The sequence below is a fragment of the Manacus vitellinus genome, unplaced genomic scaffold, assembly GCF_001715985.3.
Source record: "Manacus vitellinus isolate BGI_N305 unplaced genomic scaffold, ASM171598v3 scaffold_2_pilon, whole genome shotgun sequence".
In the NCBI taxonomy this organism is placed as follows: domain Eukaryota; kingdom Metazoa; phylum Chordata; class Aves; order Passeriformes; family Pipridae; genus Manacus; species Manacus vitellinus.
The window spans coordinates 47360217-47375196 of NW_021940208.1; the positions used below are offsets into that span (position 1 = coordinate 47360217).

The window sequence follows — 14980 nt, forward strand, 5'->3', positions numbered from 1 at the left end:
TCTAATTCTGTGTTCTATAAAGAGCATGTAGAATAAGCTTGGTTTATGTTGTTTGTTATTAAAAGCAGTGAGCACTTTTAAATGTTATGAGATCTGGAAAGCCTGTATGCATGGTTGAGCTGTGTATTCACAGGCATCCTTTTCACAAGTAGGAGTGTAAATAATGGTGGTGTTACTACAGTAAAGAGGATAAAGACTTAGGTTCATAAGTTTGTGTGACATGATGGTAAATATTTTGCTCTAGAATGGTTAGAGTTTTGAGGTGTAATTTTTGTTGAAGATTTTTTTTTTGTAAAGTTTTGGCCCTTGAGAACCATAAAAATTGAAGGTTCCTACTGATAAAATCAACTCTAAAGGCAGTAATGATACAGCTGTCACTGGAGGTTGAAGGAAAATGAATGCTTTATGATTCAAGAGCTTTCAAACTTGTTAAAATTAGATTAAAATGCTGCAAATCTTGTTTTGAGAAGAGAACAGGTTTTTGCCTTTGATGGTTTTCAGAAAGATCAGAGGTAGTTCTCTCTGTTTACGTCAGAGAATGCTAGAGCTCGTGCCTGTTGCTTTTCCATGAGGCACTTAAAAATATTTGATTAGCTGAATCCTTATTTTTTCCCTTCTCTGCTAAGAAGCTCACCTGGACTCACTAACAAACATTCGTAAGCTTGGCAGTGTTTCACTTATCCAGCCCTCTCCTGATTTCTGTGTGTGCACATGCATAGATTTTTTTAAATAAATCTCAATAGTCAAAATTAATTTTTAAAATTGGCAATACTGGGGACTTCATTCTCATTTTTGTCATTTGTTTAATACCGTTTAAAGAGAAACATTTTTTGTTTCATTGTATGCACTGTTTTGTCAGCATGTACCTCTCTGGGAGAAAAAGCCTTTTCAATGTTCTGTCTATCCTCAAAGCATGGTGTATCTTCTGTTCCTTGCATTGTTTGGAGCACTGTCTCAATGTCCTTTTACTGCAGAAATGCCTATTTTGTATTGGGAGTACCTAATACCTCCTATTACAGTGATCCTGTCTCACAGAGCACTCCTCACGTCAGAATTAATGAAAACCACCACCAGGTTGTGAGTCTCAAGCTGAGAAATCATACCATGTTGAGGAGCAGAGGAGTGGAGGGAAGCGGGGGAAGAAAGCCTCTTTTCCAGTGCATTTGGGCTCCATTGAGCACACCAGATTGCCCTTCATTTCCTAATGAAGGCTGCACCCAGCAATCAAGTGCGTCTGCCGTAGCTCATAAGCAGGATCACTGCAGTCTTAGGGAGATGTCTTGTTGAAATGGACAGTATCTGTGGCAGAAACTTACATGGGGGATGAAGGCTTCCAATTATATTGTAGCACTATGTCATGTTGGTTTAGAGACAAACAAAAGCAAACCAACCCTAACCCTGGGTACAGCAGGGAATCCTTCTATAGGTTGCTCTATTTCTGTCTGGAAAGATCAAGGCTAGACAAAGGACTGATGCCCAGTGACCTTGCATTCTTCCCAGACTGTAATGTTCGCTCTTTGTTCTTAAGATGTGAGTATACCCTGATGTAGGCCAACAGCAGTTACTGTCTGATTTCACACTCACCACTGTCTAATACTGCAGTATACCAATAAAGCATGGACCTTTACCAACTGGAGAGGTTGCTGGCTACTAAACCAACACCAAGCTTGATGAGACTATGAGCATGTCAAGCCATTTAACTGTGTATGCATGGAATTAATTTTTTATTATTATTTTTAGTTTCACCTGTACCGAAGGCTTTTACTCATTCTAACTGGTATTTTGCTGTAAAACTGTCACTGATTTAATTGTTTTGTCCAATTGCTAGCTGATGCTTTGTCCTAAATATGAGGAAATTGGTTCATTGAGAAGGTGCACCATTTTCCCAAATTCCGCTCACTGCCATGGGCACACATTTTGAAGCTGTGAATTAAAAGTGAACATTTCTCCCTATGAAGTTCCTCTTCAAGCCAAGCAGAGTTAGATTGGGTCTCTTCCTGAGTTGCTTTTAATTCCTATTTCTCCTCAAATTCTTTGGTACTGCGTTCAGGGATGTTTGTACATGAATTTATGGCTGTGTATAACTACTTTTCTAACTAACTGTATCCAGTTTGGTTCATGTAATAGAGAAGAGGAGCGCAGCTTGATGAACTGGTTCTTTTGAAGCTTTTGTGGAAGTCAGTGGGATTTTGTTCTTGCATTGAGGGAGAACAGAGCAGAATCTCCATCCCATAACTCTTCAGCAAAATGACTGTGCCTGGTTCACAGCTGGAGAGAGGGGATGGACACCCTTATTAAACTCTTCTCCAATCTAAGGTACTTCAGTGATTGGTATATGAAAACTCTTTTTACTTTATCTGGTGCTATCTGTCCACCATATCATTTTGTACTATGCATCTTTCTCTGACCAAAATGTTTAGACAAAAGTTAGAGCTATGCAACCAGTGTGAAAATGGAAAATTAAGCTGGACTGTGTGGCCACAGCAGCGGCAGCTTTGTTAGATACTTTCTTATTATGCTTTCTTCGTATGCTCAGTAATGCCAAGGACAAAGGGGCAACAAGTTGGGTTCCATCTGCCAGACTGGAGTTTAGAAAACACTGATCCCATGTTAAAGCAGAGTAACTGGGATATTGATGTCACCAGCCTCCCCTGACTGCAGAGCAGGCTGTGGAGCAGGCATAAGAGCAAGTAGGCCCTGCAACATTCCAGGTATTGAGAAAGGTGCTTTTCTGGTTCTTAACATGTTTTAATTTATAATAATAATAACAACCTTGAAAACAATATAACTTTTAACATTGGTGAGCTCTTAAGCTGTATGTGAAGTTTTCCAGCAGAATTTCAGTCACCTTCAATAATGATTGATGTATTCTCTCAGTTTCCATAATTGAGTCATTTTTGCTTTTTGGTACTCCCATGAGCATCTTAACACTGCTGTACTATTCCTCACTGTTAAAAAAGAGTGTGGATGGATGGGAACTGTTTCTTTTGAAGCAGATGCAGAACACTAAATGGCCTCAGTTTGTTATTTAGCAGCTACAAGAGAAAAGGAAAAGAGGAGGAGTATCTTCAGGATACATTGAGTCCCATTTTTCTCCCTCACAAAGAGGGCAGCTCACCCATGTTAACTTAAAGTCTCTGACCAAAGATTTCTGATGATCTTATGCTGTCTATGTAGTCAACAAAGAAGGAGGCAGCAGGCAGTTCAGGTCACCTGTGATGTGAATTGACCTCTGGGATAGACTTTCTTCATCAACTGAAAAATACTGATTTCAACTGTTTTTTCCTTGATATGAGCCATGTTTTAAAGCAGTATCACTTAGCCAGCCCAATGCTCCATAGACACCAACCTCAGCACCAGTCCCTATGGGTTAACATTTGTGTGTGATGGGAGGCTGGAGTAAAGCAGATGTGGCTGGTGGGATGGACCACAACTTATTCCTGTCCAGCAGGGCACACATAGTTTGCCAGCACTCCTATGCCTTCCTACCACCCAATTGCAGCAAGCAACTAATGTGTATTTTGACAAAGGTATAGCTATTATTTGATTTTAGCCCCTGGCTTGATTTTGTGTAGCACATTGAACATGTGTGTTGGTGGGGAGCAATCTGGGACATGTGTAAAGCTAGGAAGATAACCCATAATTTCATATCCTATGGCCATGTAAAATGCCATTGTCATTTCATGGATTTTTTTTCAAATTAGATTTCAGTCAAGTTTTACTCCTCTGTCACCTTCCCTACTGCAACACTTTAGTCCAATGCCTGGAGAATAAACTAGCTCAGTGGAACTAAGAACCACTCCAGCTATTTTGGCATTGATGAGCCAATCTGGCATACTGTGGTAAAGTACATTCTCATTATTTGTCACTGTCGTCAACCAGTGTTTGTTTCTCATCTTAAACCCAAGCTTAGAAAATAATTGAAGCACATGCTTATTAATTCCTACCCACTCCACCAAGGATAAAATTTTTGTATGCACTTAAGCAATCCTTAGATAAACATTCTTTTGTACTTCTCTTGGTTTGTGTGTATACAGCTGACTCCATTATATTTGAAAGATGGCCCAAGTCTGAATCTAAATAAAGATTACTTGGAGTACTAGCAAAGAAAATTCCATGTTACCAGCTGCAAACCTTTTAGGCCTCCAATGCATGGTACCATTTGATATCTGGCAACTGACATACTAATAATTGCCTGTCAGTCAATGAATCCTTTAGGGTAAAATGTGAGGAATTGCAGTACCTTGTAAATAAGATTGGTCTTCTCCCTTCTGTTTCTGTTTATATTCTGCAGCATGTAGTTGATGAGTAGAGCCTGCAGGAATATACTCTTCTGTGGCTGGAGGTCAGATGAAACTCGGTTAATACAGGTTATTTATTCCTCACCTCCGTAAAAAAGAGAAAGTCACTGTAGCATTGTCACGACCCATCAGCGTGACACATGTCCTGGTTGATTGGCAATGGGGGAGGGAAGACTTTCCATTTTCGTTTTTTCATGGCTTACTGACTTACAGCAAAACAAATTTGTTTCCCACCTTTACCAGAACAACACCCAATGTGTTGATCTTTATGGCAGTGTTGGTTGTAATCAGGCCCCAGAATGTACTAACGTAAGAGAATTTTGAGGCCCTTTCGTAATGTAGCTGCTTTCTTATACCTAGCTTTAATTTTCACTTGTTCAGCACACTGGCAGATGGGGCCTAACTGAGCTCTTGCTTGTAGGTGGTGGTGGTTGGTCACTGCTCATGCCCACATTGATACCAAAAGGGAGGATGCAGCATTTCAGCCTGCTGCAAAATGACTTTGAGAATGTCAGTGATGCATTGATATGCAAGTCTTTAATCATGGGTGTATACGCAATGCTGTGAGCCACCAGGCACATTTTTTTGTGATACTTTCCATAATACTTTTCCCAAGTTATGTCTTCCAACTCTAGAACAGGAAGTCTTTCTAATTCATTGTCTATTCAATATTTTGTAGTTTGAAATACTTGAGTAGTACTGATAAAAGTTTCAGTACCTCAGAAGTTAGATCTAGGATTATAGATAGGTAGGTAGATAAGTCAATATATCTATGTCTATCTATCACAGATAGGTGCTATTTAACTCCTAGACTACAATGCCTGTGAACTTCTCACAGAGGTGCAAATCATTTATTTGCTGTCATATGACAGGCATAGTGCCAGAATTTCTTTGTTTCCACGTTTGAGGTGATATCACTTTTCTTATATCTTTTGTAATGTAGTTAAATAATTTTAACCTTACAACCTTGCTATTAATCTGTTTCACTATTTCTTAATGATGAATTCGATTTATTTTGAAAATACTGTATATAGTTGTGTGCTAGTGTCAATAAAATTGACATTTGTGTAACAAGCTGTGACATTTTCTCAAATTTCACTGAACATTGATTTAGTGTGAAACTGTTGGTAAATCCTTTCTTGCTAGCTGTAATAATATAGACTTTTATTTCAGACAAATACTGCTTTGACTCTGATTTATAATCGGCTACGTAACTGTCATGATTACATAAACTGATAACTGTACTGGCTTTTTCCTTCTCTTTTCAAAGGAATGATTTATAAACATGAACTGGTTTGGAATTGGAAAACATTCATGTTTTAGCAATAAATCTTGAGTTCTTCCAGAAAATAAATAGGTTTTACTGCTGGCCTAATTATATTTATTTTTTATTATATTATATTTACCAAAGCATCTCAGCTGTGTTTTTTAGCAACAGGAACATTTACCTGTCATAATTTAGGGAGGACACAAACACATGATAGTAAATTGTATTTGACCTTAATTATATACAGCGTTGTATGTGTTTTACACAGCCATAAGAAGTCATAATCAAGAGCTTGTCACATTTTTTTGATTCAGTTTTAGTGTATGACACCAAATCGGTACAGATGTAAATGTTCTTCCATATGACAGATCCTTCTTCTAAAACACATTTAGATTTTCAGAGGTTTGGAGGAGGAGATAACTGGGAGGACACTGCGCATTTTTGGCAAATTTTCTTTTTGTGCAGTCAGTAATCTGGCTGCCTTCCAGAAGACAAAATGCTAATTTCAGTAATATTTAATGTAGTGTATATGAATCCATGAAAGTGTAATTAATTGTCTAATTCTTTATTACTTTTATCCAAAATTAAATGGGACTTTATATCTGTGAAAATCTGAAATTGTCATGCTTTGTGCATTAAAAGTATTGCTTTTCTTATGTAAATGTAATGCTAGCATTTCCATCCCAAACAATCAGAGGAGCATGGAAAGACCTACAAGGTATAATAAACATACTTGTGTTGTGTGTAGAAATTGGGAAACTAGTAGTTTTTTCCCTTCATGTTAGATCTGACTGGTCTTAGCAGCAACACCGCTGTAGAAAGTTATCGTTTTTCTCTAGACTTCAGCCATATAGATTTGTTCTAATTTCTGTCCTATAGTTCCCTGTGAAGTACTGATTTGAGTCTTTGTAGTTCTACTTTGCTAGAAAAAATGGCATTCCTAGGATGATTCTCATATTGTTGTATTTATTCTGTTCCATAGAGTGGATTACAGTGGTGAAAATTTTTATATTAAGTTGATGGTTAGGCTCACAGAATCATAGGATGGCCTGGGTTGGAAGAGACCTTAAAGATCATCTAGTTCCAACCCCCCTGCCATTGGCAGGGACACCTTTCACTAGACCAGGTTTCTCAGAGCTCCATCAAACCTGGTCTTGAACACCTCCAGGGATGGGGAATCCCCAATTTCTCTGGGCAATCTGTACTAGTGCCTCACCACCCTCACAGTAAAGACTTGCAGTTCAGTCATGTGTGCCTTGATCCCTTCCCTACAGATTCAGTAATTTCAGCCCATTCCATCAGCTAAAAGACCCTTAAGCAGTCCCTTGGTTAATGCAAGTGGATGCAGTTCCTCTGGCTTCAAGGCCATTTGGGCTAGTTTGAGGACCCCGATGGCTGTGTCTTGTAGCATAATTTCATATGCTGCAATTTAAAATTGTAGCTCCTTTTGGTACTTTCTTGAGAGAGCTTGTCCTAACTAACTTCTCTTTTATCATTTTTCCTAGCAGGTTCTCTGACTGGCAGCCCTCACCTTTCAGAGCTTTCCATCAATTCCCAAGGAGGACCATCAGTGGCAAATATGACTCTTTCTCCAAACCTGAGCCCTGATGCCAAGCAGTCATCTCCCTTGGTCAGCCCTTTGCTGAATGACCCATCATGCATCAGGACTGATGACGAGGAAGAGGTGAAAAGAAAAGTAAGGCATATGAAGATGGCCTTGGCTCTCTTTTCTGTGATGTGTTATAATAAATCTGTGCCATTCCTGTTGGTTGAAATCTTAAGAGCTTGTTTGGACAGGATCTCCTATAAGTCTAACTTGTTTTTAAGCAGTGGAGTTTGGTAGTTTGTTGTAACAAAAGAGTCAACTCCATTGTCTTACTAGATAGAAAATTTCCAGGTGATAGAAAGAAAAGAAACAGTGTTGAGCCCGATGTGGGAGTGTCCAACCCAGGCTCTCCAGTCTGTCTCTGCTGGGAGCACCACTGGGGGCATCTGGTTGTGGGAGTAGAAAACGCTCTTATGGAGCAACAGCCTGCAGAGTTCAGCTGGCAGTGTTTGGCTCAGACTCACTATGGCAGCAAAAACCGTAAGGGAGCATCACATCCAAAATCACTTTCTGAAAATAAAATGTCTGTCTGAGCCAGGGTGTTCTGGGTGCCTGCTGGCTCATCCCTCCTGTGCTGCAGGGCTAGAGGGGGTTGCTTTTGCCCTTCTGTGGTCTGTTTTTTCTCCTGAGCTTGGAGCAGGAGGAATAAAGTTGAAACTCAGGTGTCTTTGCAGGAAAATGGGAGTTTGTTTAAGGAAGATCTCTTTTCCCACTGTGAGTAGTTAGCAAGATATGTGAGAAAAATTTGAGAACAAGAAAAACCAAGAATCAGTTAATAGACTTAGGATTCTGTTTCAGTCCAGGTTAGAGCAGCCAGTGGCAGCTGTATATACCAGCTGATCATGGTTCCTTTGGTGGTATTTACTGACCAGGAAATGCCCACACAGTCTCCACTTAATGTCTTTCCTAGCGTATCCCCTGCATCATTTGTCTTCAGGGAGGAAACAGAGAGGAAAAGGATCCATGGATGTTTTTTTCTTAAGTTTTGCTTCCTGAGCAACACAGAGGAAGATCAGCTGCGTCCCTTCAGCTCTTCAGAATTAAGACATTTTAAATCTGTAGCTTACTCTAAAATCCTTCCCCTCTCCCACTGTTAGGTTGTCCAGCCACACTGGGAAAATCCTATGAGTTTGAATTTTTCTGAGAGTATTTCTACTGTGGATTTTCATCCTGATGATGAAACTTATAATAATCAGACAATTTTTTGTCATATATATAGTCAAATTTTACATTTGATTCAAATGGTCATCTAGCCTTCAAGGGATTTCTTTGTGAACTTCAGAATGTGTCCTTCTCCAGTAATAAACTTAAAAGAACATCAGCCCCCCAAAGCAGTAGAAATCACCATGGCTGAAAAAGAAGTCTCCCAAAAACCCGTAGAAAGTGCTTGTTCTCTTGTGTTTGCAAGGAAGGGTTGTTTTCAGGGCTTCAGGGTTTAGGAACATTCAAGCATGAGTCACGGTAACCACAAGCAAGGGTCACTGGTTTGTAACAGTCTTCGTGATTCATTATCGACGTTTTTTTTTCTTCATAAAAGCAGAGGAAAACCTAATGTGTTTGCAATTTACAGAGATTCCCAACTGAGAAAGCTTACTTCATTGCTAAAGAAGCAGCCACTACAGAACGAACATACCTGAAGGACCTTGAAGTCATCACATCGGTATGTTTACTGGAGCATTACTCATGAAACATGTGAAGCTCTAGTCAGCAGTAGTATTTCATCTGCTCCATTTAACATCTTAACTGTTCCGTGCTACTTTTATATTCTGTACTGTAGGTATTCTTTGCAGTGCACAGGAGTGCTCCTCCAGGGAGGAAATAACACAAAAACCAGAAAGTAGAGGTTTGCACTGTGGTTAGTAACATGCACTATGAAACTATATCAGGCTGAGGAACTTGGGACACAGTTCAGTTATATTTTCTTGCTCTCATGCTTTGTGGTTGTAATTACTAAAATGCCTGTGAGTTTTCAATGACTTAAAACTGAAGTAGCTCCTTAGGGGCACATATAAATGTTTTCTACTGGATTAAATGCCCTCCATTTAACATGAAATATTGTGGAGTACCTCTTTGAATAATTCTGATTTTTCAGTAAGTGAAACTGTGTGTTAAAGGAATCATTATTCTGCAGTATCTGATCAGAGTGCGATTGTTAAAATCGTCAAGGCAAATGTGTGCCATCTTTGCACACACACCAATAGTCTTGTTTCACTTCCAAGAATATTGGTGGAAGATTTGACCTGAAATAACAATTGTCTGTGAAAGGGCACTGGATCCAAAACCCCTTGTGCTATTTCAGTCAGCTCCAGGACTCTCAGCTCTTTAATTGCCCACTGAGGTGCATTGCCCACTCCTGTGTTGTGTTGTGGTAAGGAGGACGTGCTGCAGGGGAGGGTGTTGGGACCAGCTGGGAACCAGGGCCACACTTTCTCCTCAGCTTCTTGTGTGTTCCAGGACCCCACATGACAGATGAAGCTAATCTGACATCAGCTCAGACATAGCCAATATAGCATGGTTTTTATAGTAAAAAGTAACTGTGGCCCCACTGCTACTTACCCCGGCTTTGTGAGAAGCCAGGCCAATGAGGGAAGAGGCCAGGTTCTGTGGGACAGTGGTCATTGCTGCAGTCTCAACAGCAGATATGCAGATATGTCGTATTTCACCCAGTGGCTGCAGAAACAAAGTTTTAGCTCTTCAGAGCTAAACCCCATTTTCTTCTTGGGGTAGGCAAATTTGAATTTGCTGGTTCGCCAAGAGGGATAGGCCTGGTCATTAGCATAGTTGTATCAGCTGTGCTCCACAAAGACTGGCCCGGGAGGCCACTGAGAGTGAATAAGTATCTAGCATCATTGGAAAAGGAACAAATGGTGTGCATGAATTTTGAGGCTTGGTAGATGTGCTTCACCTTAACTCTGCTCAGTGTGGAGATAAAGCAGGAGAGGGAGGCTTGGGAGAGATCTCTCTTTATCCCAAGCCTGGCTCAGCTCCAGCTGATGCAGTGTCAAGCAAGACTGCTGTAACAGCCTTCTGTGATCCAAACAGGCTTCTAGGCATTGCTGGAAGTCAACCAAGCTGGAACCCCTTAGGGCAGTGAGGAGGGAGTAGTGTTACCATATTGAAGGCAATAGTCATTGCTACCTTGGCAAGCCATCTAGTCCTATGGCTTTCTTTATTTCTCCCATAGGTCTGTTAAGGTGAAATTAGGAGAGTATGGAGGAAAACTGAGGAGCCTATTTCAGTCTTTACAATGTTTGGCACTGCCCATCCTGTTTTCTCATAGTAGTGTCTTCCACTTGTTCATTTTGCAAAGTGTGTGATGTTCTCTACCTGCACACAGCAACATGGGCTTGTGTGCTTAGTGTGCTTAGTGTGCTTAGTGTACCAACTGCTGTTGAAGGGATTTCAGGCAGAACTCAGCAAAAGAAAATGCAGAGCATATTTTTTGTTTTTACTGGGTTGTTTGGAAGTGTTGCAAGTATTGCAATGCTCTTTCTCTTGCACCTACAGCATTTGCCAATTCAGTTTGTATTGATCAGTGATGGCAAAGGGGAAAGGAATTCCTTTTTCAATTGTGCAGGGCCTGACCACTGATAAGAGCCCCAGTTCACCAGTTCACTCATAGGAGTATCAGGGGTAGCCTGGGTTGTATTCCTGGTGCCAGCTAAATCGTTGCTGGATTAGGCACTAGGCACTAGGTGTATTTGGGTTAAGTGCATGAAGACAGCAAATGATCATACCTGCTGCATTCCACCCACCAATAATTTCACTTCTTTTTTTCTTTGTAGTGGTTTCAGAATGCAGTGAGTAAAGAAGATTGCATGCCTGAAACACTGAAAAATCTCATTTTCTCCAACTTCAAACCTTTGCACAAATTTCATACTGGTTTTCTCAAGGAAATTGAGCAGAGACTTGCTCTGTGGTAAGATTCTTGATTGCTACTTATCTGTGTTATTTCATGCAGTTTAGCATTTTCGCATTCCCTTCTTACTAACTCTTTGTGATCTACTGTAGTGATTAATTTGTGAAAGTCGCAGGTGTTGGTTATTAACAGACTAGGTTCATTGAATTGTGCTTTATTCGTGTTTACTCTGTTGTTCAGATGTCTCAGATACAGACATATGCAAATGAGACCATAACTCTGGATGAAGCTTTCTCCTGCCAAATATGTGTGTTTCTACATGGCAACTCTTCTGAAGAACATGTCACAAGCAAGGCTTGTCAGTAATAAAGAGGGAGCAGCAAAGGACCAGGTCCCATTTCTGTCAAAATAGGTGTAGGCTGGGAAGATTTCACAGACCAGCTTCCCATTCTGCAGCATCACAGCTGTGACACCCTCAGGGTCTAGCTTCATTCTACAAATTGAAAGAGTGTTGGAAGAGTACATTAGGCTTAAAAATTATCTGTCCTTAACATAATAATGACAGTGAAACATGACAATTTTGCAAAATAGCTATGAAGTGAGTACTTCTTCCCTGGCAGGACTCTCAGTTAATTCATTTGACCACTGAAACCTGAGCAGAGGCAGCAGCACACAGAAGCCCTCTGCTTGCTCTGATTAGATCTGTCTGGACTAGATTGATTTGCTTGGTGTAGGCATTTTTTGGTAATTTATCTTTGGTGCTGAAAGCTGAGCTTTTCTTTCTCCGTTAGAAAAGTGACAATGGAAAATTATTTGAAAGGCAGAGCAGGCAGACCATCAGGTGCTAATCGGTTTAATACCTCTTTAACTAAATAATCAAAAGAAAAGCAAAAGAGTCTCAGAGTGGGTGAGTTAACTCTTGTGATGTGATGAGTTAGATCATTGAATGAGGGCACAGCACTTTGCAGACTAGTGCTAACCAAACCCACCCAGCACAGTTCCAGAGTTAGCAGGTATTTTCTGAGAAGAGGGGAATGTGATACTGCCTCTGAGAGCTGACATCCTGATCCAGGACTCTGGTTGATGCCTGACATATAGTTGCTCCTAGGACTTGTGCTGCACAGCCACCCTCTCTGTATCTCTTTTTTCATTGGGCTGCTACTGGTGTTAATTGCATTCCACCAAGGAGCATTTATTGCAGGTACTCCAAGAAGGCTCTTTCAAATGTTATAAAATACTGATTGTTTCTTCAACTGTGGTGTAAGGTTAACAGTAGTTGGAGTTAATCCCCAGCTAGTTGGGGTTAAGAGTGTGTTGTGAGAAAAGATAAATATATACAATTTGTAAGGGGTAAGTTCTGCTCTCTATCAGATCAGTCTAATCTAGTGAGCTTGCTGGGTCCTGACTCCTGGAGCACATGTTGAAATAGATAACCCCTATGTCATTCTGGTTGCTGGTGGCTTTACAGGTGGATGCCAACCTCCTGTTTAGGTGTGATGTTTTTCAAAAATTGGATGATGGTGCAATAACAGCCCGCTGTGGAAAGGTGACATTATGGTATGTAGAGGGAAGGGCCACTTTTGTTAACAGAAAGAAACAATATTTAGTCTTTTAGATTTTCCATGTTTTTACTTTGTTTTTCCTTTTCAGTTAGCTCCTTTTCAAGCTGAGTAAGCCTTTGTTTTTCCAGCTTTTCCTTGGGTCCTAAATCTATGGTTTCACAGAGCAGTAAACCTCAGCTTAAAGCCATAATATCATTTTTAAACTGCAGTTACCTTTTGATTTAAAGTGCTGATCTGCTATTAAGTTACTTTGCAATCCAAATTTGTTCAAAAATATTCTGCTGAGTTAACTTTGTCCCAGCTGGGCACCTCATTTTGACTTTGTCAGCTCAGCTATTGCATGTCCTTCCACAGTTAGTGTGTAAAGCCACTGGGAATTCTCTGTTGGCTGCTCTGATTCACTTAACAGAAAACAGTCATGTTCCTGCCCCTGGTCTGCATTCAGTTTGCAACCAACAGCATGGATGCACCTAATGTAATACTCCTGTTGTAGACAGTGATTGTTTTTAAAGTTCTGAAATATTTGAATACGTGCCTTAGGAAGGAAGGCAGACTTGCTGACAGGTATTATTTTGGAGGTGTTGATATTTTTATATAATGCCACAGATGCTGAGATAAGCTGCAAGCAATGAACTCTGTCCTGTAGAGATTACTATTTAATTAAACAGTGAGTGACAAAATTAAACAGCCCCTCAGCATGTAGAAGAAGCTGATGGCAACGTGGTAGGGAATTTCTTCAGCAGCGTAGTCAAAGTCACTTAGCTCAATGTCCATACTGCCATGATGGTACCTCTGTCTTTGTCCCCAGGTGGTTTTAAGCCAGTGGGCTTCAGCTGGGGCCAAGTGCAGGGCACTGACCAGCCTCTGCCTCAGCTGCCTAGCTCCTCATGGGCGTGGCTGAGCCAGTGGCACAGCTGCAGGCAGGTGTGGGCAGGATTCAAGCCAACTCATTTGTAGCCAACTCTTCTATGTCAACTCTTGAATTTCCGGGCAGGTGGATGGGAGAAGGTGGGTGGAACACTTGTCCTGAGACATGAGTGTGCTCTGCGTTCCTCAGAGGGTGACGTCCTATATAAAAAAAGGCTTTGAATGAAAGCATTGTGGACTTCAAGCTGCTGGAAGCCCCTTGCTACCCACGTGTGTTGTGGGAGCTTGTCTGAGAGAAAACCTTCTGAAACCAGTCATCTATTTCCCTAGTGAGTAGGATGCTGGGTTTTATCAACTTAAACTCCAGTTCAGCCTGCTTGCTCTGCCTAAACATCAGTGTGTTTTCTAAGGTTTGTTTCAAACCTTCATGCTTCATGCTGGAAGCTCTTACAGGAAATCATTCTCTGCTCTCTTAGGCCTTGAATCACGCTGAACCTGATACTCTGCTAAAGATCTGTGAGGAGAGCAAGGCTGGGGGAATTGTGCATAACAATTGTTAGACAGCTCTGTGCTCTTAATTTGTTCAAACATCTATAGACATTTAGAATTTGCCTCAAAGAAGTTCAGGTTGTGCACATTGTTAAAAGCATTTCTGGCTTGCTTGAAGGCTTCTAAACTGTTTGAATCTGCAGTCAGAGGAAGGCTGTCTCCTACAGAACATCTTAAGGGCCAGTATCTTTTTGACCCAGTTATAGATTCTGGCAGGTCTGATCTGTTTCTTTACAGAGTTCACTCATTTTTCTCTTTAGTACTGCATTTCCTAAGAGCAGCACTTCTCAGTGTCCAGTGCATAGTGATAATGTTTTTAATAAGACATGGATTGATACTGACACCAATAGCCAACTGCAGAATACAAGCAGTTACTGCGTTTTTCCAAGCCAGAGTTTCTTTCTGGCCATGAAATGGAGCAGATTCCTGGTGGTTTTATTGCACAGCATCCTAAGATCAGTGGTTCCATGCTCTGGGCTGTATTTTCTGCCCTGCCCTTGCTCTTGCAGGGCCAGTGAAGCAGCCCATGAATCCCCTCAGTTGCTACAGCTATGCTGAGCCCTGGAGGCTGGCCATGTTCCTGGGAGCAAGTGAAATACCCCACTAGACTAGTGGTTTGAGGAAAAGAAGGATTACCTTTGGTGGATGCAGGCAGGCGAGGTCCTTTGCCCTCTCCTACAGGAAGGGAAGAGGAATAATGCAGAAAGTTGCCTCAGGTGGGAGATGGAAAAGCACATATCAGGCTATCTTGTTAGCAAGTGCCAGAAGTGCTGCATCCAGCACCAGGTCCTAGTCCTGGCTACCAGGTCTCACACAGGTTGTTCCTCAGCAAAGCTTTGGGTGCAACACCAGGAATTCCCAATCCTTTTTGCTGGGAGAAAATAAGGGAGGCGTATCTCAGTGACTTAAAGCTGGCTCCTTTTTCCCAGAGCCTGAGAGATTTTATTGCAAGGAGGAAGAGGTATGGGC

The 14980-nt window shown here is 41.1% G+C and overlaps 1 protein-coding gene across 2 annotated transcripts in view; it reads left to right on the forward strand.

Annotated features, from left to right (window-relative positions):
* Positions 1–14980, forward strand: part of FARP1 (FERM, ARH/RhoGEF and pleckstrin domain protein 1) — a 181221-nt gene that overhangs the window by 143137 nt on the left and 23104 nt on the right. For both annotated transcript variants that reach the window (XM_018071128.1, XM_018071129.1), the window contains exons 14-16: positions 7074–7264; positions 8745–8834; positions 10960–11093. In XM_018071128.1, the coding sequence (XP_017926617.1) occupies positions 7074–7264; positions 8745–8834; positions 10960–11093 (415 nt within the window). The remainder of the gene's footprint in view (positions 1–7073; positions 7265–8744; positions 8835–10959; positions 11094–14980) is intronic.